The 25,102-nt window shown below is 34.8% G+C and overlaps 1 protein-coding gene across 6 annotated transcripts in view; it reads right to left on the bottom strand.

Annotated features, from left to right (window-relative positions):
• Positions 1-25,102, bottom strand: part of CCDC91 (coiled-coil domain containing 91) — a 224,903-nt gene that overhangs the window by 75,831 nt on the left and 123,970 nt on the right. For all 6 annotated transcript variants that reach the window (XM_032473293.1, XM_032473295.1, XM_032473296.1 and 3 more), the window contains 2 exons: positions 963-1,055; positions 811-879 (listed from right to left, as the gene is read on the bottom strand). In XM_032473293.1, coding sequence (XP_032329184.1) covers positions 811-879; positions 963-1,055 — 162 coding nt within the window. The remainder of the gene's footprint in view (positions 1-810; positions 880-962; positions 1,056-25,102) is intronic.

Below are 25,102 nucleotides of genomic sequence, written 5' to 3' on the forward strand. Positions count from 1 at the left end.
AATGGAAGAGGACAGATCCCTCTTATGTCCTGTTAGGACTCAGACTGAGAAAAGCCAGAGACTCCTTGTTTGCTGTAACAGCCCCAACTTCCTTTTCTCTCTGTGAAAGTGCTCTCCTTGCCACGTGGGAACTTGTATGCGGCTCACCATGGTTGCACACCCCAAAATGCAATTCTCTGCTGATCCTGAGTAAACCCACCTTTGCTGGACAACTATCAGATAGTATATTTATTTCAGGTCAACATATGTATTTATTAGTATATGTACATTTAAAATCTATGAATATACTACCCAGATGAACTATTTCAAAGTTGCTTTAAAAATCATAAATATATGTACATATACACACATACATACTCATTACTTGTATGGTACCTACCAAGTGGATATTAGTCTCTCTTTCTCTCTATATATATACATACATTCTTTTAAAAAATGATTAATAATCTAAACGTAAAGCATTTCAATATCATCATGATCTTGTGTAATGTAAATTTAACAAGAATATGAACAGTAGAAGAGGACAAAAAATTCTTTTTGATTTTTTTGGAATGAAACATTTTTAAAAGTAGACTGACTATACCATTAATAAACTCAGTTTGTTAGTTCTACTTATTTACAAAGAAACTGATTGTTATCAGGGGGTCTGTACCAGGCAAATAATTAGACATAAAAATGATAAAAAGCAATTTGTACATGAGACCAATAGCATTCAATTTAGGCTTTGAGGTGGGGGTAAACACAACAAAAACAGAACTAATAAAAACTACTGCAATTAAACTACAGGATAAACTTTTCAGATAGAAATACCTTTGCAGCAGATACTAATGCCTCTTTATTTCTTTGTCTTTCTTCCTCCAAACATTTTTCCAATATTTCCTATAAATGATAAGACATATTAAATGTATTATTTGACGTAACAAAACATTCTTTCCACACTCTGATCAAACTTAAACTATTACCTTCTGTTCTTGAGATTGCTGAATCAAAGCTTCCTTTATTTTTTCTTTTAAGAGTTCCTTCTCTGTATCAAGCATGTCAAGCAGCCGCTGATGCTACAAGGAAAGATAACTGGATCATGATTATGGCACTGAGATCAACACGTAGAACGGCTGGTGGAATTCATTTGAAGTCGTTAGTAGAGGAAACAATGGAAACTTTGCTAAAATGAAGGCTTAGGAGCCACGAAACACTGAATTCACCTTTCTTCCATCAGCAAAGACATATTTTCCTTTTGCCCCAAACTCAGTAAAGTACACGACATGAGATATAACTTCAAAACTATTCCAAATATGAAAGTGAATCAGAAAATAATGAAATAAAATATCTTTCCCATAATTAAATGGAAAAATGACTCACTGAAATGATTAATATTAGCTTGCAGCAAGAGAGCAATCAGATGATAACTGATGTTTGCTTGATGATCAATTATCCTAATAGATTATTTGTGCTTCTAGTAAAGTACCGTTATAGAAATTGAAAGAATATTGTTCTCATCCCAAGATTTTGCTGTAGGTTCAAAAAAGTGAATATGCAAACAATCAAAGGAATATTATGTGATAGCTGATATTAAAGAATACAGAGTTCTTGTATTTATTTTTATTCCAATGTGCTAATGAAAAAGCACACAGAACCATGAGCCAGTTATCATGGACTAGGCACTTAGAGTTTGAACAAAGTTTTCTTAAGAAAATGTGCTATGTGTAGACTCAATATCTTCAACAGATAAGCCAGATACTTTTTCTGAACAGTGTTCTTAGGGGAAACAAAACCAAAAGAGATATACATATATATTATGTAGATATACATTCCTACTCAGATTTCTCATTTTCTAAAGGCAAATAAGATATTTTCTCAGATTCAGACTGCATTTACATAGAAGCCTTCTTTAAATATGAACTTATTCTGATACCCAGTATTTAAAAACAGATCTATATCATTCAAGTTGTTCTGATTTAAAACTTTTTTAGGCAGGCAGTCTACATTGAGAGCAAGTGACCGAACAGTCAGAAAGTTGAGATAATCTATTTTTCCTATTTTTAATATTAATGTTACTTTTTATCATTCTTTTTCAAGAAAATAAGAAAAATTACAAGAAAGATATGGTTTTTCTTCAAAAAAACCTGAACTGTGATACAAATCATGACACAATTATGAGAAATTACTAGTACCATATGAGTTTGTGAAAAGCATTTGAGTAATAAATCAGTAGACTTAGCATATAATAAATAATAATAACTGAGCCTTTAATTGTGTATTTTATATAAGTCCAGATGCACACAGAATTTCATAAAATCAGAATCAATACTAGTCCTACTTATAAAACACACGATGAAATGTGTTTTACCAGGCAAATAATTAAACTTAAATATGATAAATAACAATCCTCATGAGACTGAAAATATTCAATCTAGACTTTGAGGTGGGGGAAATAGAACAAAAATAGAACAGATTAAAATTGTTGGAATTAAATGAGAGAACAAACTTTTCAGTCACCAATAATTTGAAAATTGTTATGTTTACTGTTATGTTAATAAGCCAGACTAACGGAAATTAGTAAGTATTAATTATCAGCAGGCCACGTTTCTCCAATGGTCCAAAAAGCATTTGTCAAAGAGGATACATTAGCTAAAATCACAGTACCATGTTTAGAAAATTCATTCCTAAATTTCACTTCTTAATTCTGACAGTACACTGCAACAGAAGACCATCTTTGAGCTGGAGCTAAAATAAATCCAAAATTATCATTTGGAAGGAGCATCCTACATAAGATACACCCTAAGTAAAATCACTGATCTACTTAAGAAAATACAAGATAACTGACTTTTCTTGTACTCATAGATAATAATTGTCTCTTGAGCACTTTTATTTAAAGTTTCAGATGCTGTTAAAAGTGCTTTACATGTAGTTATACCACACTAAATGCTCACAAACAAACTGATAAATCAGGCAATTTCTTCCTAATTTTCAGATGAGCGATCTGAGACCCAGGAAGGCTACGTAACTTGCCAGGTCTCGAATGAAGAACTTCAGCAAGAACTGTACCTGCACGCTCATTTCCAGCAGCAGTAATTACCTAACAGCTGAGAGCAGCCCCATTATTACCAAGTTATTACCTAGGAACTAAAAGTACATAATCCATGTAGGATGTCAGGTAAGACCTCACTTCCATTTGGCTTTAAAAGATTTTGACTAATCATTGCTTCTGATTTTGTTCTTTTCAGATTAATATTAAAATAAGATAATTTCCTGAATAAACATCGGTATTAGGAGAGATGATTCAGAAAGGTGCTGAATGGTGTGAGAAAAGTTTAAGTCTTCAACAGTTCATTTGTAAAGTGAATAATCCACAAGTTGTTAATCAAGAACTATACGAAGTTCAGTAAAATGTACTGTTTTTGTAAGACACATATGCTCACTATGAAAAATGTAAAGAAGTGAGAATCATCCAGAGTTCCATTATCTAAAGAAAATCACCGATAGCATTCAGGCAAACATCCTTTTGGACAGTTCTCTGTATACAAAGACATTTTACATAATATGTTTATAAAAACTGTTCTGTAAACTTTTGCACTCAAAAAAGGTACAGACTTATTTCTATGTCAATACAATTGTGCTGTATTTTGTTTCATTAAATTAAATTTACATTTTTATCACTGCCCTATCTACACACATTTATGTTGTTTGCAATATCTCATTTTTAAAACATCTTGGTTTTTATGCATGCGTCTTTGTGAACTTGTGAATCACAGACTTATGAAAAGCTCCTAGAAGTATTAGCGGGTTTAAGATTGAACATGTTTTATATTTTAATGCATATCTTCAAACTGTACTCCAGAAAGAAAATGTCAAATTACAAAAAAACAGTAGGACAAGTTGGTGAAGGAGACGACCTGAGAGAACAGAACCGTGGACCGCAAGGGCAGCTAATCAAGGATTCAGTCCTGCTACTGCACAGGGAACCCCTGCACAGGGACATTCTAGTGGGATCTTGTCCTATCTTCTAACTCACTCAGATTTATTTTTTTTTTAAGTAACAATGGCGTTTAAAAAAAAACATAATTGTTGGGAGGGTACAGCCCAGCGGTAGGGTGCGTGCTTAGCATGCACAAGGTCCTAGGTTCAATCCCCAGCACCTCCATTTAAAAAATAGTAATACATAAACCTAATTACCCCTGCCAAAAAAAATTTATGTTAAAAACTTTTTTAAAAGGGAAGAAAAACACACCATGTCAGTACTAATCATATTAACTTCAGACAGAGAAGAATTTTTTTTTCCAGAAATCAATGGAGTAAGTAAACAAACAAAAAGCTGGTTCCCTGAAAAGATTTCTATTATACATAAGCCTCTACCCAGGTTAACTAAGAAAAAGAGAGAAGACACAATTTACTGATCCTAGAAATGAAAGAGGGAATATCAATACAGATCCTAAAGATATGAAAAGAATAATACAGCATTACTAAGAGTAACTATATGTTCAAATTTTTAATTACCTAGTTGAAATGGATGAACTTTTTGAAAGGCAAAATCTGCCAAGACTCAAATAGACAATCTGAATAATCCTATATCTATTAAAGAAATAGAATTAATAATTAATAACCTTCCAAAATAGAAAGAAACAAGCCCTGACTGGTTCAACAGTGAATTCGAACAAACATTTGAGAAAGAAATTACACCAATTCTCTACAAATTCTTTCAGAAAATAGGAACAAGAAGAGAGAATACTTCCTAACTTACTCTATGAGGTCATCCTAATACCAAAACCAGACAAAGACATTAGAAGAAAACCATGAATTTATCATGAAAATACATGCAAAAATCCTCAACAAAATATTAACAAATTGAATCAAAAATGTATACAAAGAAATATACACCATGACCAAGTGGAATTTATCTCAGGTATATATAGCTGGTTCAACATTAAAATATCAATGCAATCAACCACATCAACAGATTAAAGAAGAAAAATTACATAATCATATCAATAGTTGCAGGGAAACTATTTGACAAAATTCAAAAGCCATTTATGATATTCTCTGCAACGAGGAAGAGAGAAAAACTTGTTCAACTTGAAAAAGAATAGCTACAAAAAATCTACAGCTAACAACAAACTCACAGTGAGAAACATGAAGTTTTCTGGCTAAGATCAGGAAAAAGGCAAGGAGGCGTCCTCTTATCAATGCTTTTCATCATTGTACTGAAAGTCCTAGCTAATGCAATAGGATGAAAAGGAAATAAAAAGGAAGACAAAATTGAGCTGTCTTTGTTCACAGATGACATAACCATTTTTGTAGAAAAAAGAGGAACTGACAAAAAATTCCTAGAACTAGCAATTATAACAAGGTTACAAGATACAAGATTAATATACAAAAGTCAATCCCTTTCTTATATAGTAGCAACTATGAAATTAAAATCACAATACAACTACACCCCAAAATGAAAACCTTACGCATAAATTTAACAAAATATGCACAAGATTTATATGAGAAAAACTACAAAACTCCGATGAAAGATATCAAACAATTGAATAAATGGAAATACATTCCAGGTTTTTGGATGGGAAGACTCAATGTTGTCAAGATGTCAGGTCTTCCCAACTTGATCTATAAACATAAGGCAATCTCAGTCAAAATCCCAGCAAAGTATTTTATGGATATTGACACTCATTCTAAAGGTTACATGGAAGGACAAAAAACCCAGAATAGCCAATATAATAGTGAAGTAAAACAAAGTTGGAAGACTGGCAGGCACTGTCTGACTTTAAGACTTACTATCAAGCTACAATAATCAAGAAAGCATGGTGTTGGTAATTAAAAATAGACAAAGAGGTCAAGGAAACATAAGAGAGTCCAGAAATAGATCTGGAAAAATACAGTTAACTGATCTTGACAAAGGGACAAAGGCAATACAATGTTACAAAGATAGTCTTTTCAAGAAATGTTAGAATGATTAGACATTCACATGCAAAAATACGAATCTAGACACAGAGCTTATCCCCTTCACAAAATTTAACTCAAAATAAATCAGAAACCTAAATGTAAAATGCAAAACTTATAAAACTCCTACAAGATGACACAGGAAGAAACCTAGATGGCTTTGGGTAATGACTTTTCGGACATAACACCACAAGCACAATACATGAAAGAAATAATGTGTAAGTTGGACTTTACTAAAATTGAAAACTTCAGTCTGAAAAACGCAATGTCTAGAAAATGAGAAGAGAAGCTACAGATTGGTAGAACATGTCTGAAAAGACATATTCCATAAAAGGTCGTTAATCAAAATATACAAAGATCTCTTAAAACTAAATAAGAAAATGAACAAGACAACTGAAAAATAGGCAAAACACCAAAACAGACAACTTGCCAAAGAAGATATACAGATGACAAATCAGCATATGAAAAGACGTTCAACATCATATGCCATCAGGAAATTACAAATTAAAACAAGGTATCAGTACACACTTATTAGAATGGTCAAAATCCAAAATACTGACACCACCAAATTCTGGTGAGGATGTGGAGGAACAGGGACTCTCAGTCACTGCCAGTGGGAATGCAAAATGGTATCGTCACTTCAGAAGACAGTTTGGCAGTTTTTCATAAAGCTAAATATACCCTTAGCATTTGATTCAGCAGTTTTGTTCCTTGGTATTTACCCAAATGTGTTGAAAACTTATGTTTACACAAAAATCTGCACACAGGTATTTACAGCAGCTTTATTCATAACTGCCAAAACTTGGAAACAAACAAGATGTCTTTCAGTATGTGAATGTATAAATAAACTGTGGTACATTCAGACAATAGAGTATTATTCAGTGCTAGAAGGAAATGCCTTTCAAGCCATGAAAAGACATGGAAGAAACTTAACTTCATGTAACTAATTGTAAGAAGTCAATCTGAAAAGGTTACATTCAGTATGATTGCAACTGTATGACATTCTGAAAAGGCAAAACTATGGAGACAAGAAAATATTAGTGGTTGCCAGGGGCTAGGATAGAAGGAGGGGTGAATAGGAGGAACACAGAATTTTTAAAACAATAAAACTATTCTAAATGATACTACAATGGTGGATACACGTCATGAGACACTTGTTTAAATCTACAGAATGTACAATACCAAGAGTAAATTTAATGTGAATTATAGACTTTTGATGATAATGATGTATTAATATGGTACCACTCTGGTGTGAGATGTTGATGGCAGAGAAGATTTTGTGTGTTGGCAGTGGCTACATAGGAACTCTCTGTACTTTCTGCCCAGTTTTACTATGAATCTAAAACTGCTCTAAATATGAAAGTCTATTTAAGAAAAAAAGATTGTCAGGTCAAATTAATAATAAAAATCCAGCCATATGCTGCTTATAAGAGATATACCTAAACCAAGGAAGACTGATAATTAATCAGTGGTAAAGAGCTTTAGGCGAATTCTAACTAAGATAAAACTTAGTCATATTAATAAAACTATTCAACAACAGACTTTAGGTAAAGGGCATTCCTAGAATAAAGACATCACTGCAAAATGATACCAGGAAGATATAAAATTTAAATTTGTATGCATATAATGACACAGCCTCCTAACATATAAAGCAAAAACTGACAGACCTGAAAAGAAAAACTGACAGTCTCATTATTAGACTAGGAGATTTTGACACATTTCTTTCAATAATCAGTAAATCAAGTAGCGGAAGATTGGTACAGTAACATAAAATTTAAACGTAACCAACAAGCTTGATTAGTGGTGATAAACATAACACTATACCAATAGTAGAGAACATACATTCTTCTCAAGCATACATGAAACATTTATGAAAATTTGCCAAATACATAATAATTAGGAATCAATAATTAAGAGAAATTTTTAAATATAATACTTCGGATTAAAAAAATTCTGAATATAATTTTACACTATATTAGACTGACTTACTTGTCGTAGTCAACTACAGGACTGAGCAACTACAGGACACACCTGCCACAGGCTGCGCTTTTCTCTTTTACAGAGAAAAAAGGCAGGTATGAAATGGTTTTAGCATAACACACGAGTAGGTACATCATTACAGAGGAATTCGCTGATGGAGTATTCATCCTAAACAGAATTCATTATCCTTTAAATAGTGAATTCTAATAACATTTTCCATATACAATTTTAACTGAATCTATATACAACTTCTTATGTTTCTTTCCCATAGATATACAGTTTCTTTATAGCAAATTTAATTAGTGCCTACTCTTTCTAATAGTGTTTTATGTAAATAAATATAATGACAGAAATCAGATTCCCAATTCCAGACTACGATCTTCTTTAGGGCACTGACTGCATCTGCTTTTGCAAATTGTGCAAGCAGGTGCAGAGAATGATACAGACAAAATAGGATGAATCTCGCGTATTTAGAGTATTGTTTTCATTAACTGCCTTAAGAGTGTGTATTAAAACACTCATTTTAATTACTTCCTCCTGCTGTTCCCCTTCCATCCCTCTTCTTTTCTTTTCAAAACCATCAATTTGTTCTTTTGTCATGCCTTGGCCTTCATAAAATCACAAAACAAATCTGTGTATTTAACATTATGGTTTTTAATCCCATCCCTTCCCCTAACTAAAAGAAACAAGTATTGTAAAATCAGCTTTAAAATAATACATGTCTTGGTGGACAGCACAATGTCCCAGTCATGCATATACATACATGTATTCATTTTCATATTTTTTCCAAGTTATTACAAGATATTGAACATAGTGCTCCTATTCATTTTTCAGTTGCCCTGCGATGAACATTTTTGTGCATCAGTATTTCTGCGTCTTTGGAGACTGTTCCTTAGCTTAGACAATCAGAAATAGAAGCCCTGGATCAAGGTGGGTATTCATGTGGAATCCCCCGAAGTCTGTCTCCTTTTACGCTCTAATCATGACCAGGGCTAAGGGTTATCAGTTACACAAACTTTCACCAATTTGACAGGGAGAATGTGGTATTGTGGTTTGCATTTCTTTGACTCCTGGTAAGATTAAACTGTCCTCCCTGTTAAAATGATGATGATGATGATGATGATGATGATAAGAATAATAATACATGTCTGTAAATTATTAAACAATTAACTTTTGTAACAGTCTTTCGTAAATTAACTTGCTAAGACACACATCTAAATAATCCAAACTTGGAAAGCTAGGAAAACAACCCCGGGTAAAACAGACCATCTAGGATGAAATTAATAAATATCAGAGAAGATAAAAAACATCCACTCAAAACTTCTACCTGATGTCTCTTAAAAATGCATATATACACTGATTACTACACAGGGACATGAGGGGCTTTTAGGGGGTGATAAAAAATGTTTTAATCTTGATTTAGGTGATAGTTGTGAAACTATATAGGTTTGTCAAAATTCAAAGAATGGTATATATGAAATGTACGGATCTTATTATATGTGAATTACACTCCAATAAACTAAGAATAAAATATACATATATTTTAAATTAATTTTTAACTCATATCATTTCTGTATAGTTAAAATACCCTTCCTCTCTCTTCTAGTCAAAAGCCAGTCTTTCAAGTCCCATGAAAATGTTACCTCTTTTGAATTCTTTCCTGAAAACTCAGAAAGAACTGCCTACCCTCTTATCTATAATCCCAGAGTATTTTGTTCCTATCACTAGTGTATGGTTTATTATACTTTATTGTGATTCAATTTATAGCTGTCCCCATAATAAGGCTATTCGTTTCTTGAACACAGAGAATGCTCTTATGTTTTTAAAAACCTTTCCAGTACAGTGCCTAATATACTGAACGCTTTCAATTTAAGTTTATAACACCATTTTAGATACTAGTATTCAAAAGAAGTTATCAAAATGACTGCCTAAAGATGACTTAAAGAAAAAAGAGCACTGGATTAATATCTCACTCTGATAACAAGAAGCAACTGTCTTCTCCTGTACTGTGATGGAAGCAAAAAAAGCGGTGGTCACCTAAAAATTGTACACAAATATTATTGGGAAACTAATTAAATAACTCTAAGTGCAACCTGACCAACGCTTTAACAAGGTTACAGTTTGAACCACACCAATCATCTGGTTTGCAAGATTTCCTGCTGGACATCAACACCAACCACTCGTTAGACCCAAAACCACCTTGGGAAATAGCTGTGGCTAAGATTTACACAGACCAGTAATGGACTAAATTACTGGTTCAGTTGAAAAACAGGTCAGAAGCATATATAACATGACAGAAATTGGAAAGTCAATAAAAAGAATTATATATCAGACTCCCAGCCCCACTCCTCAAAATTTAGCTGAAAGTTTTAAGACTCTGAAGTCGCTGGAAGACTTAAGAAAGGTCTGGCAATTTTCTTACGTGAACCTTGTAATTATCATGAAATGTAGATCTGGTGAATAACATCTTGGGAAAGATTATCACATTTTTAATATCTGTTAGATAGGAAATAAAGTAATTACATCAAACACCTTTGGCATATTTTCCTAAAAGATTACCCGTCCATCTAGAGAAAGAATGTAGAAACAGACAATGACTCTTTCTCCTCTGTATGCAAGAAAAACATATTTCCTAGATGAGAAGGGAAAAATTTTCTAAGCAGAACATTTTATTTCCTATAGTCATATAAAATACATATTTAAAATATAATATGCATTATTTCCCCCTCAAATAAACTATATACCTGTGAAGTATATGAGGACACACAGTAAACACTGAATGATCGTGAGTGAGTACATTATGTAATGAAAAATACAGTATTAAGTATTTATATCAATTAAAGACAGAATGCTTAAGAAAAAAAAATAACAGAATATTCAGAAGGGTTCAGCCCTGGTTCTGATCAGATTATCGGAGGGACTAATAGTTTCCAAATTATGTCCAACAGAGTACTAGACATCCCCATCCCCTCTTCAACTGGAGTCACTATGCCTTTATTGGTCTTACTTGTAAGAAAATGCTTCAATAGGAGTTTAATTTAAGAAAAGGTTTGATGGCTAAAACAAAATTGTTAAAGCAGATAGTGAAAACATATATTCACACTCTTGGTTTCAGCTTTGACATGCAAAGAGCTTGGAAATACACCCTGATTCTTAAAACAAGAAAAAGCTGAACAAAATAAAGATCAATGACATGCCTTAGCTCCATCAGAGAACTGTGACAGAGCAGATGGCCACCAGAAAATTTACAACTAGGCAAATCCAATGAGTCTCAGCCAAGATCTTCATGCTTGGAGCAGAAGCTGCTGCAGATATAAACTAGTAGGCACTTTAACAGTAAATGTGAGGAACAGCTAGAGGCTGAGGGCGAGCACTCTTGAGGGCTGATGGCTTAGGGGGTTCCATACACTCTCATGGGTTCTTCCCCCGAGAAATCCCATCAGGATCTCAGTATGAAGAGCCAAGAAATTTCCCCTCATAGTTCTGGCAAGGGGAGCAGACAAAGTAACCACTGTGAATTATGCCTAGAGCGTTCTCCATAACAAAGGTCTATTCTTCAGGTGAACAGACTTTATCAAAACCTTACAAAACATTCCACCTGGGCAAAATGCATTACCAAGACTCCAGCTCCCTCTAGCCCTCCATAAAGGAGGGGGTAAAAACCAACAAACACTCGTGAAGGTCACAAGTCCACTACAAGAGGCAGATTTAATCATAAGATCACAGAATAACTCCCCTCCCCAAAGCCTTCTGTCACCAAACCAGCAGGGTCCTAGGGTAGCAACAGAGCATGACAGCTGAAAGAGCGGTAAAAAGCAGACTCTTCTAAGGAGTAGCCCTTAGGGAAGCCAAAGACAAGGCGGGAGACGACAGCAAGAACCTCTCAGGAATCTGAGCCCTCTGGCAACTTGCAGCAACAGAAAACATTAAACGCAGCTGCTCGCACCTAGCTAAATTAACAAAGCCTTCCACTAAAAGTCTATTTCCCTCAATTTTGAAAAAACATGTTCATCTTTTTTTTTTTAAGTGAGGTATAATTGACATATAACATTATATTAGTTTCAGGTATACAAAGTAATGATCTGGTATTTGTATATGTTGAGAAGTGATCACTACAGTAAATCTAGTTAAGACTGGTCATCACACCCAGTTACAAAAGCATCTTTTAACAAAAAATTATAGGCATGCTAAAAGGCTGAAAATAAAAAGTGTGAAGGAACCAAAAAAAGCATCAGAACTAGTTTCGGATATGACAGAGATTTCTGACTATCAGATTGAAAATTTAAAATAAAAATGATTACTATGTTGAGGACTCTAATGGAAAAAGATAACATGCAAGAAAAGGTAGACAGTGTACAGATGAGAACGCTAAGATAGAAACAAAAGGAAATACTAGATGTTAAAACAGAAAGAGTGCCTTTGATGGGTTCATCAGTAGAGTTAACCCAACCAAGGAGAGAACCACAAGCACAAATCATGAGCAAAGGCCAATAAAAACTTCCTAGACTTAAGTGCAAAAAGGAGACAAGAAAAAGGAAAACAAAACAAAAACACAGTCAAGATCTATGAGATGATTTACAAAGGAATAACATACGTATAACTGGAATACCAAAAGAAGAAAAACAGAATTAAGCAGATGAAATATCTGAAATAATACTGGCTAAGAATTTTCTAAAATTAATAACAAACACCAAACAACAGACCCAGGAAGCACAGAGAACACTAAGCCAGAAAAATACCAAAAAAAAAAAAAAAAAAAACCAAACAAAAAAAACAAGCAAAAAAAAACCCCTCCAAATCTTCCACCTACTTGTATCATATTCAAACAGCAGAAAAACAAAGAAAAAAAGAAAATCTTAAAAGAAACCAGAAAAACATTTTATTTACAAGAGTAAAAGGCTAAGAATAACAGTAGACTTCTCTTCGGAAACCATGCAAGCTAAAAAAGACAGGAGTGAAATATTCAAAGAGTTAAAATAAAAAACCATGAAGAAGACAGAGCAGAGATTTGCCATACCACATATTAAGACACACCACAATGTAATAAAACATAGGAATAAAAATAGTATGGTAATTGTAGAAAAGCAAACAGATTAATGCAACAGAACAGAAAGCTCAGAGTCACGCCCATGTACACATGGGAACTTATATGAAAACGCAGCACCACAAAACAACGTATGAAGGGTAAGCTGTTCAGTGGTTCTCAAACTTTTGCACAAGGTATCGTAACCACCTGGAGGATTTGTTAAGCGAATGATCAGCCCGAGAGCATCCGATTCAGTCTCTGCAGTTGTGCTAGAGGACCTGCATTTCTAACCGTTCCCAGGGGACGCTGACACTGAAACTGCTAGTCCAAGAACTGTATTCTGAAATCCACAGCCTTAGCGTCTTCAGCTCGACTGAGCTGGAGAGAGCACGCTCTCAGGTATGGGAGCTGCGGACTGAGCAAGGACCAGCCAGAATGAAAGCAACAAAGAAGCCTTTCGTCACTTACTGCGCTCGCGGCTCAAACCCTCTGACTCCTCCCTGCTCCCCTGAACACTGAGTCAGAGTAAGGAAGAGTGCCTCCCTCCTCCGCCCAATAAGGAGGCCTTGGCAGAAGCGCCCGGGGAAGATTTCCATCCAGCGCTTCAGATGAAGAGACCTAGAAACAGAGGTACCCAAAGTAAGAGCCAACTGTGTGACGAGCACGGCCAGCCTGGGGTCTGAACACGTGAATGCTCTGGCTGTGTGCCACATCTAGAAACAGCAGGGGAGTTTTCCCCTGGGACACCTGTCAGGTGAAGTCTCTGTCGCTGCCTATGGTCAGGCCTGAAAAAAATCACACATAGGTTTTTTAACCAGGAGCCAGACTCTTCAAGTATATGCTGCTGGGAAAAGGGGCTCATTTTAGGGAGAAACATGAAGATGGATCCTGGATCTGCATCTAACATTATAAACCAAGTAAGGCCCTATAGGGATAAAAATAGCACAATGTGAAAAGTAAAACAAAGTTAATCAGAAAAACATGTACAAGTAAGCCTTTGGCTGTAAGGACAGTAAAGAAATGCTTAAAGAAATTTAGCACAAACCACAAGGCAAAAATGATTAATTGGATTACATAAAAAATTAGAGATTTTTTTTTAAGTAATGGACACTGAGAACAAAACTTATATTCCATTTACAGATGAAAGAAATTTGTGTTATCTAAAACCCTTCAGGGATCAGTATTTCAATTTACAAAGAACCCGTGCAAACTGACAAGAAAAACAGATCAACCTGAACTGGGGAAAAAAAAAGCGTAAATGAATAGGCAACTTATTGAAAAGTTAATCCCCAAAGTTAACAAACTTACGCTAAGAAATACAAGTTAAGAATGATGTGTCACTTGTGAAAAAAGTAAAAATTAGAAGCTGGATAATGCTAGGTCTTTGGGGGAAATAGGGATGTAGGAATGTGCATTGCTGGTAGGACTAAGTGGCCTTGTCATCACCATTTTGGAGAACAAATTGGCAGGAGTTAACGAAGTTAAGTACATGCATAGACTATCATACAGCAGTTACACTCTTGGATGGAGATGATGATAAACAATTGATACATGGATGAACAGACGTGGTTTTTTTTTTTTTTTTCCTTGCACTAAACTATAAGGGCACATAAAAGTTTCTGGGTTGGTGAAGAGTTAAGAGAAACCTAGATGTCGATCGTGGGTGGGTGGATAGAGAAAAATGGTGGATTCACACCATGGATTCTGTAATTCAAAAAAAAAAAAATGAATTCAATTTACACATAGTAACAGATGGATATCAAAACACTGGAATTGTTTGTACACACAGCAGCAGTTTTAGATTTTAAAAGCATTTAACGTTTAGTGGATTTCTCTTAGAAGAACAGTCAAAAGTAGGAAACAGAATGAGTTCCATACACAATGCCATCTTTGTAAAATAAAAATACATGCACACAAAATGATAACCCAGATTGCAAGAACATACTCAAATAAGGACATATACTAAAATGGTTCCCCAATGAGAGGGAAGACATTAGGAGTAGAGAAAAAGGACACAAATTTCGTATCTGTATGCACACATACACTTTCGCACATGCACACTCAGAAGGGCCTTGTAAAACACAGCAGGGTAATATGCCAAGAACTGAGGTAAGTATGATGAACTTTCCTCACCTGACGTTAAAAAAGATAAAGGTTACGACGACACTGATAAAGTGAAGAACAGTATTACTGACGGCTAGCCCAAGAGGGTGAACTGTGAATGGAAACAAAAACCGCATTTTGCAAAACACACTTGAGTCACAAAATAAACAAACTGTGCCAGGCCTAGCCACGGTGTGATAATAGACTATCTCAGCTCAAATCTCTTACCAACACTTCACTCAGACTCATATATTCCAAGACAGGACCACAGAAAAACTAATCGAACAGTAACTCTAGACAGATTCATGTATTCCAAAGGTCACAGGTAGTTACAGCAGTTGTTTTTTTATAAATTGTGGCAAATCTCTTGCAAGACCGTTCTGTGACTAACCCTATCCCCCCAATCCTACCATTATTCACCCCAACTGTCCCTTTCAGAGGAATTCACAGTCCCCCTGGTGTGCATTATCGCTTGCTGCAGCGAGCTTTAAACCATACAGGTGAGTTCCTGGCAGTGACTCATGGGCTTTGACAGGAGAGTACAGGGGGGTAAACAGAAGCTTCTCTGGAACAGCTGGAAGCTGCTGGCACTCTGGAACCTTCCATTTACTCCAGGTCCTGCTACTCTGAGAAGAGCTGACAGGATTACTGTAAATTCTTCTTGCAGCTCTGTTCTAGGCAGTCTACTGTACTTGTTCCATTCATTTTAATATAAAATGAAATATAAATATTTAATTAGTTAATACAGTAAAATGCGTAGAGCAGGCACATATTGTATAATGTGACTAATGTGACTGTACATGATTTTTTGGATGTGCTACTTTCGGTACATCTGATAATTTTATAATCTGAACCTCAGTTGTCACTTCACCTATTTACTTCCTTGTTTAACTGCCACTCATACTCATCAAAGTGTTACAAGCTTTAAAATAGGTAAGACATGATCATAGTTATCCATGAACAAATTTTTTGAGATACCCTAATGGGTCACCATTTCTTGAAACAGACCTTGAAAATAGTTCAATTGAGAATTTCAATGCAGGTTATATTTCCAAGCTTGATTCAGATGGACCTTTGTGGCCACTGAAACAACATTTTTTGAGTGCCCAGGTAATAAAACTATATTTCATCTAATCTCAAACTTTGATTCATGAGCTTTAATCATAAGGTACCAAAAATAATCATCAGCTTTCCAAACTGAATTATTAAATTGCTTATATGACAGAGAAGCGCCATGGAATATAAAGATTTTTCTCATCTTCGTTTTTCATCAAAATTATTATCTAAAACAGAACATACATTATTTTTTAAATCTCTGAGCAAAGACATTTAGTGGATTAGAAGATGGTTTTCAGGATAACTTTTCTACAATAACCAGTTATTTACTATTATTTCTGCTACCTACTTTCAATACTTTATTTTCTACAAGCTAATAAAAAGTATTTCACAAAAAAATTATTACTACCCAAAGAATTAATTTTATCCATAGTGGATATTTTAAAGAAAATACAGTCTTTCTGAAGGAAAATATCCAAGATATTAGTTTACAGAAATAAAAATTTTTAAAGTTGTCAATGCATAGAAATGGTTCTAAAAATTTTCACATTAAAGATTAAACAGCCTACCACTACATAAAATATTCTTTTATCATGTCCTTAAATTTAGAAAAAGATATTTATGTATCTAGAAAACTGAGGATGTCCTAAGTCAGCAAAGATAATGTCAACCTTACTCATAGCACTATCTGGATATCCATTCAGCAGACACAGTAAATACAAAATTAAATCCAATTTCTAGAATCACAAAATCTTTGGATCAGAAATGAACTTAAAGGCCACTTAATCTGACAGCTCATCCAATGCTGGGAACCCTGCACAAACTATCCATTAAATGACTGTCCACATTATGACAAGGTTACTCCAGAGAAAGGAAATGTGCTGCCTTAAGGGAACACTACTTACTCACGACCACTTTATACTAGGTTGAACCACATGAAAGAAGTCAGAACGGTCGACTGGAGCTGACTTCACATCAGTGCAACACGGTTACATGAACCCTAATACCACACTCTGTATTTTCACGTTGAGTTAAAGTATTTCCTTCTAGTTTCAACACATCGACCCTAGTCCATAATGATCCAAAATAAGTCTAATCTTTTTTCATATAACAACCTTCCAAACAGGCAACTTATTTCAGGTACCTTCAACTGTTTTTACTATGTATCTTTATGTCCCTTAAACCCTGTATCCACTGTCCGTTAAATATCTTCCAATTTGAATATAATCTTTTAAAAGTATGATATTCTGTATTAAAGGGAATTCTGTGATGTAAGTTTAAAAAGAGTGGGACATCCTTTTCCCATTTTTTTGAAAGTTAATTTCAATTACATCAGACTAAAATGACATTAGTTTTTAAACCTGCATTTAAAACTTAGTATTAAATAAAAGCCCTAAATGTTAAATGCATGTTGTATGGCTGAGTTTGGCTCCTCATCCTCTACTAATGCTGAAGTTATAAGTATAAAACACTGTTCCTTTTTTTTTTAATTGAAGTATAGTTGATTTTAAATGTTTCAGGTGCACAGCAAAGTGATTCAGTTATATATATACATATACATATATATATGTATATATATACACACGTACATACACACACACATATACACACACATAATATATTCTTTTTCAGATGCTTTTCCATTATAGCTTATTACAAGATAGCTCCTTGTGCTATATAGTAGGTCCTTGTTGTTTATTTATTTCACATATAGTAGTGTATATCTGTTAATCCCAAATTCTTAATGTATCCCTCCCCTCCCTTCCCCTTTGGTAACCATAAGTTTGTTCTCTATGTGTGTGAGTCAGTTTTTGTTTAATAAATAAGTTCCCTTGCATAATTTTTTTAGGTTCCACATATAACTGACATCATATGATAACAGTCTTTCTCTGTCTGACTTACTTCACTTAGTATGATAATCTCTAGGTCCATCCATGTTGCCGCAAGTGGCATTATTGTATTCGTTTATGGCTGAGTAATATTCCACACACACATATCATACCTCCTTTATCCATTTATCTGTCAATGGACATTTAGGTTGCTTCCATGTCTTGGCTATAAACAATATATACAGTATATAGTGCTGCTATGAACATAGGGGTGCATGTATCTATTCAACTTAGAATTTTCATCTTTTCTGGATATATGCCCAGGAGTGGGATGGTAAGTCTATTTTTAGTTTTTAAAGGAACTTCCATACTGTTCTTCTTAGTGGCTGCACCAATTTACGATTCCACCAACAGGGTAGGAGGGTTGCCTTTCTCCACACTCTCTCCAGCATTTATTATTTGTAGACTTTTTAAAGATGGCCATTCTGACCAGTGTGAGTTGATACCTCACTGTAGTTTTCATTTGCCTTTCTCTAATAATTAGTGATGTTGAGCACCTTTTCACGTGCTACTTTTAAGTTTAATTAGGTCCCTTTTGTTTATTTCTTTTTCCATCACTTTAGGAGATGGGGCCAAAAAAATATTGCTGCCATTTATGTCGAAGAGTGTTCTGCCTATGTTTTCCTCTAGGAGTTTTAGAGTATCTGGTCTTACATTTAGGTCTTTAATCCATTTTGAGTTTATTTTTGTACATGGTGTTAAGAATGTTCTAATTTCATTCTTTTACAGGTAGCTGTCCAGTTTTCCCCAGCACCACTTATTGAAGAGACTGTCTTTTCTTTGTTGTATGTTCTTGCTTCCTTTGTTGTAGACTAACTGGCCATAAATGCGTGGGCTTACTTCTGAGCTTTTTATCTTGTTTCATTGATCCATATGTCTATTGTTGTGCCAGTAGCATACTGTTTTGATTATGGTAACTTTGTAGTAAGGCCTGAAGTCAAGGAGTGGAATTCCCCCAGCTCTGTTCTTTCTCAAGATTGTTTCGCTATTTCAGGTCTTTTGTGTTTCCATACAAATTTAAAAATTTTCCATTCCAGTTCTGTGAAAAATGCCATCGGTAACTGATAGGGATTGCACTGAACCTGCAGACTTCCTTGGGTAGTATGGTCATTTTAACAGTATTGATTCTTTCAGTCCAAGAACATGGGATATCTTTCCATCTGTTTGTGCTGTCTTCAGTTTCCTTCATCAGCATCTTACAGTTTTTGGAGCATGGGTCTTTTGCCTCCTTAGGTAGGTTTATTCCAACACTATTCCTTTTGAATTTCAACTTTGGATATAGCCCCACGACGCCAACCTTTTAAAATACTTTAAATACAACTTCACATTATATACAAATGTGAAAAAGTGCTTTCAATATTTTTATTCAAATCATTGATAACAGTAAACAGAATAAGAAAGAAGACAGAACTCTGCAGCATTCCATGTCAGACCATTCCTTTAAGTGGGTATATGTTTACATATTTTGTGTGGCCATTTAGCCAATTATTTATCTAATGCCCTTGCCCTCGTACGTTTCATACTTTTGTTCACAGTGGTCTTGTGAGAGACTTCATTTATTAAAGTTGAGATCATCTGTCCTGCCCCATTTTCCCAACTAGCCAAGCAAATCTGCCCTCCAAAAGGATAAGTTTAGCCTGACAGTATGTTCTTAGGAAACCAGTCTTGGTTCCAGAAGTTACCGTTCTTTCACAATTCATTTTGGAATCATTCTAGGAAACATCATGACAATCACCAGCTTGTGAAATATTCTTTTTTGTGAAAGTTAAGAAAACTTCTGCATTTGTAGCCTAGGGTATTTAGCTCTTTTAAACTGCCTCAGAAGATCACAGGCAGTATTTCAGTGCTTTCGTTTGTAAGTTCCTTGATCACATTTCACCTGGACAGGCCATTATGCACACATTACCAGCAGGCTGGTGCACAGCAGTAACCTTTCCACTGCCGCAGGGCTTCTGTTCTCCTTTAACAATGTGCTCTGTCAAAGTGCTTTTTGTACTGAGGGAGAGCAGTGAAAGGAAAAAATACAACAGGAATTGGAGGAGGAAAAATTAAACAGGAATTAAGAAGTTCTAATTTCTCCTTATGGTCATTGCAAATTTCCCCCCAGGCGATGAGTTGGATTACTCTTTCCACGGCTTTCTTCTCAACGAGACACGACTTACAGGATTTTAAATGAGGATGGTGATCTGCCCGTTCTCTCAAAGAACACAGTCAGGGGAGAGAGGAAGCAAGCTTCTTACGTTCTGTGTAGTAGATTTCAATTTAAACCATCACTCCTCTGTTCACTCTTCAATTTACTATATGCGAAGAATAAAGAAAAGTGCAGTATGTGGGAAGAGAGAAAAACAATTTTATGGCTGGCCACAATCTGCCAACATATCACTATATACATTTGGGACAATAATTAGGAGGTAATAAGATGTGTTTTTCCTGGCAGATAAATGGTCTCAAGGCACACTTTTTATGAGAAAGAGACTCAAATGGTCCTGACGGTATGCTAAGAATATACCAGAATAATAACACCATAACTCTCACGAAAGCAATAAAATTAGTGTTGTTACTGTTTTATAACTATTATATATGAAATTAAGTAAAAAATAGTAATATCTGTCATTAATTGATCCTTGCAAAATTCGAAATTTGATTCCCACCTTTTATCCATAAAAACAGCAACATGAAAGAGTAATTAGCAAAAAATTGATGAATTAATATAACTAAATGACGTCTGAGTTTATAAGAAAACTAAACTATTTCGACGTCATTACAGTACTTTTGGTTATACACAGTAAAGGCGACAACCAGAATTCGTCAATACCTTCCTAAATAATCATATGATTTACAGTAAGCATTGGTCATGTCCTAAAATAATAAAGGCGACAACAGTGACAGATGCAAATGCAGACTTTCCAGCACATTCAGGGACTATATATAAATAGCTAAACAAAACTCCCACAGACAAATAGCACACAGTGTGTATAGAAAAGCATGACCAAGAACATAAGCTTCCTTAAAAAGTCATGGCAATGTCAAAGGGAGGCAAATAAATATGAAGTTACAAACTGCACTAGTCAGGATTCAGGATTTTAGGTAGTTGTGAACTAAACCTGTAATTTAACGAGATGGGAAAGTTGCAGTAGAGATGCTGAAGTGTGATCAAAGAGGCACCGTTTTTTGTTTTGTCTTGCTGTGCTTTTAAGTGCATGCAATGCAAAGAATGCAATATAAAATAAGGAATGCAATATTTGAAATCACAGATATGAGCCCTTCTGTTTGCCAGTTGTGTGATCTTGGGCAGAGTACTTATCCTCCCTAAGCGGTAGTTTTCTTGTCTATAACACGTAAGACATTGAGCCTATCTCAGAAGAGCATTGTGAGGATAGAGTGGCCTGGCTGTAAAGCAAGTAATATAAGTATGAACATTTATAGACAATAAATAATTGTTACTAAGTTTACATGGAGAACTTTAAAAATTCAAGTTTACTAAAGAATTTTTAACATATATTTTATATTATAATGAGAAAGAGTCTCATTTAATTCATTCTCTGTATTTCTGATTTAAATTATTTATTTAGATTTCATACCATTTAATTTTAATAAATGCCCTCTAGACATCTGACAAAGAGAAGCTTCATTATCATGTATTCTTTTTTTTGTAAATGATTAATTTAAAATACACTATACCTTGATTTCAGAATCCCAAAAATTATATTCAGTGGAACACCAGTATTCCATGGATATAAACAATGTTACAAAAAGTGTGATTGTGAATGATGCTGGGGAAATGATAAAGTTTCTTTGTAACAGAACTGAAAGCCTATACTATGTAAATGTGACTACTGAATATTTTTTATCCCTCTTTCTTCAGAACCCCATTCACACTAAATTATAAACTTACTTTTTACTTTTGCCAACATTATCTGTCATAGATGCACTTGTATATTTAATTAACTCCAACTGAGTTTTTATTAAATTCTTCTATTTCTGACATGTTTTGCTTTAAATTCGATCTAGAATCAAACCCAAATTTTGTGTGGTATCATGCTGACTCACTGATTACCACCGCTAAATCTCAGTGTTTTTATAAAGAAGTAAATAAAATAGCGCATGGTATGGAAGACACAGAGTAAATACTGATGGTACTATTTGTTGTCATTATTAAATAATTCCTGTTTTTTAATGCCTCTATCACTGATTAACTTACATAAATAAAAATGAACTTATAAAATGCCTTTTAATAAATTTTGTCCAAAATTCTACTTGGACAAAAGTAGACACTTTGCTGATTACTTTTCATGAGAGGATTGAAAAAGCAGTAGTCCCTTGTTCACATTTATCCCATGTCGTTTTGTTTTATGAGTCTCTTGTAAGTAGTAAATGAATGAATTTTACTTTCAAGTTCAATCTGATATGAAATTCTTATAATGTGAGGGAAAATAAGGTTATTTATATTTACTGCCAGTATAGTTTTACTTGTTGGCTGGACTGACGCTGTTCCTACACAAATGTAGACAGTGAGATCAGATGGTCCTTGGAAGACTCCCGCAGCATCCTGTGCTTCCTCCTTTCTTACCAGTTTCTCTTATTTTATTGTAATTGTCTGGTACTAGTTTGACTTTCCACACTAGGCTGTCAGCTGGGGGGAACATGGACCTTTTTGTTATATTTCGAGGACCTACTTCAAGGCTTGATATAAACCTGCAAAAGTGTTTACTGTTCTTACAGAATAGCTGACAAATGAAAAGTGAATAGAGGAAAGGATAAATAAGATAATGTATATGAAGCATTCTGACAAATACCTAGAACATGATTAGTCCTCAGTAGATACTATAATTATTTAATGACCTTGTTTTCATATTTGACTGTTGGATTCTGTTGAATTGCCTGTTATCTTCTGCACCTTTTTTTCAATCGGGATACAACTGAAACTGAAATGTAACATTAGTTTCAGGTGTACAATCTAATGACTCAGTTTTTGTGTATGTGTGTGTGTGCGCGCGCGAGCACACGTGTGTGTGTGTAGCTATAAGTCAAAAGACATATAAGATCTATACATTGAAAACTACAAGTCACTGATAAAGGAAATCTAAGAGGCCACAAATAAAGGCATATATCATTCTTCATCAATCAGAAGATTCAATAAACCAATAAATTCATTGATTCAAAACACATCAAGATTCTTTGTAGAAGTCGACAAGCTGATTCTAAGGTTTATACTAAAGAGGAGAGGAATTACAAGAGTCAAAAAAGGTATGAAAGAAAAAACTTGGAGAAATCACACTATCAAATTCAAGATTTACTATAAAGCTACAGTAGTCCAGACTATGCTGACACTGGCATACAGAGCAATAAAATAGAGGAGAGACTCCAAAACAGTACCCACACATACATGATCAATTGATTTTCAAAAAAAATTTCAAAGGCAATTCAATGGAGAAAAAGATTTTCATAAATGGTGCTGGAACAACTGGATACCTATATGCAAAAACAAAACAAAACCAAACTTTGATCTGTACCTCATGCCATACACAAAAACAACTCAAATGTAAAACCCAAAACTTCCAGGGGAAAATATCTTTTTGACCTGGGCTAACTAAGAAGTTCTCCTGTATGACACCAAGAGAAAGAAAACTGGTAAACTGAACTGCATCAATATTAAGAACTTCTGTTCTTCCAGAGACACCATTAAGAGACTATAAAGTCAAGCTACAGACTGGGAGAAAATATTTGCAAATGATGTATGTGCTAAAAGACTTGAATTTAAAATATCTTCAAAGCAAAACAAGAAAATTAAGAATAAAAAAATGAACAAATGAGGAAAAACTAGAACACTCATATGTTGCTGGTGGGCATACAAATGGTACAACCCCTTTGAAAAAGTTTGACAGCTGATATCAAGTAAAACATACACTTACCTAACATCTCAGATAAAAAGTTTTAAAATGAAAACTTACGTTTACTCCAAAATTGCATGTGAAAATTTTATAGCAGCTTTATTCATAACCACCACGAATTGAAAACAACCCAACTTTTCATCAACTGGTAAATGGATAAGCAAATTGTGGTCCATCCATATAATGGAATATTACTTAGTAATTGAAGGAACAAATTAATGGTAAAGGTACAACATGGATGCATCTGAAATGTATTATAATAAGTGAAAGAAATCAGACTCAAAAGCAACATACTATTTGGTTCCATTTATATGATATTATCGAAAAGGCAAAACTATAGGGACATAAAACAGATCAGTGGTTGCCAAATATCAGGAATGGGGAAGTAATACTGGCTACAAACAGCACAGAAAAATATTTTGGGGTGATGTAATTCTTCTATATTTTAATGGTGGTTCTTTATATGAGTGTTTGTCAAAACTCACAGGACTGTACTTTCAAATGGATGAATTTCATGGTATGCTAATTATAGCCTTTTTAAATGAAAAATAAAGGGGAAAAAAGCCAATAACCACCCACTTTAAATGTAAAGAATTATGTGAAACTAGATATTCTAAATTCCAGGCCCAACATCTAGAAGGCGATATAGGTTCCTACCGCCATGGTTCAAGGGATCGATCAAGACAGACAGCAAATGTTAGTGAATATGGGAAGAGGAACCAAGAAATACAGGTAACAGCATAGGACAAGACGCCAGCCACAGAGGCCACCAAAGCAAGATAACTAAATGGAGGAGAAGGCCAGTTTACACGTCTGTAATCACTCATATACATAACATTTACATAATTAGTATGTGCACAGCCATTGACTCAGGTGGACGTGTCTGAGTACTGAAGAGCACTGATAGGACACCTCTTGAGCATACTTGTGTCAGGGTCCTCAAAGCCCTCTTCTCTGCTAGGCCTCAGCCTTGGCCCCCATCCTGGCCAGGTCCGCTGAGCCCAGTACTGGCAAGAATCCTGCTAAGTCAGTTTAGCAAGACTCTCCCAACCCTTGATATCCAATCAGATTCTTCATTCCACACTCCTGATAACTGATCACTCTCCATATGTAATCAAGTTCCACACCCCCGTCCTTGATCTCCGAACCCCATGGCCTGTGCTCAACAAGAATTCTGCTGCATTAGTTTGGCAAGAATCCCCTCTCCCCTTGAAGTCTCA

Source organism: Camelus ferus, chromosome 34 (genome assembly GCF_009834535.1).
Source record: "Camelus ferus isolate YT-003-E chromosome 34, BCGSAC_Cfer_1.0, whole genome shotgun sequence".
Classification (NCBI taxonomy): Eukaryota; Metazoa; Chordata; class Mammalia; order Artiodactyla; family Camelidae; genus Camelus; species Camelus ferus.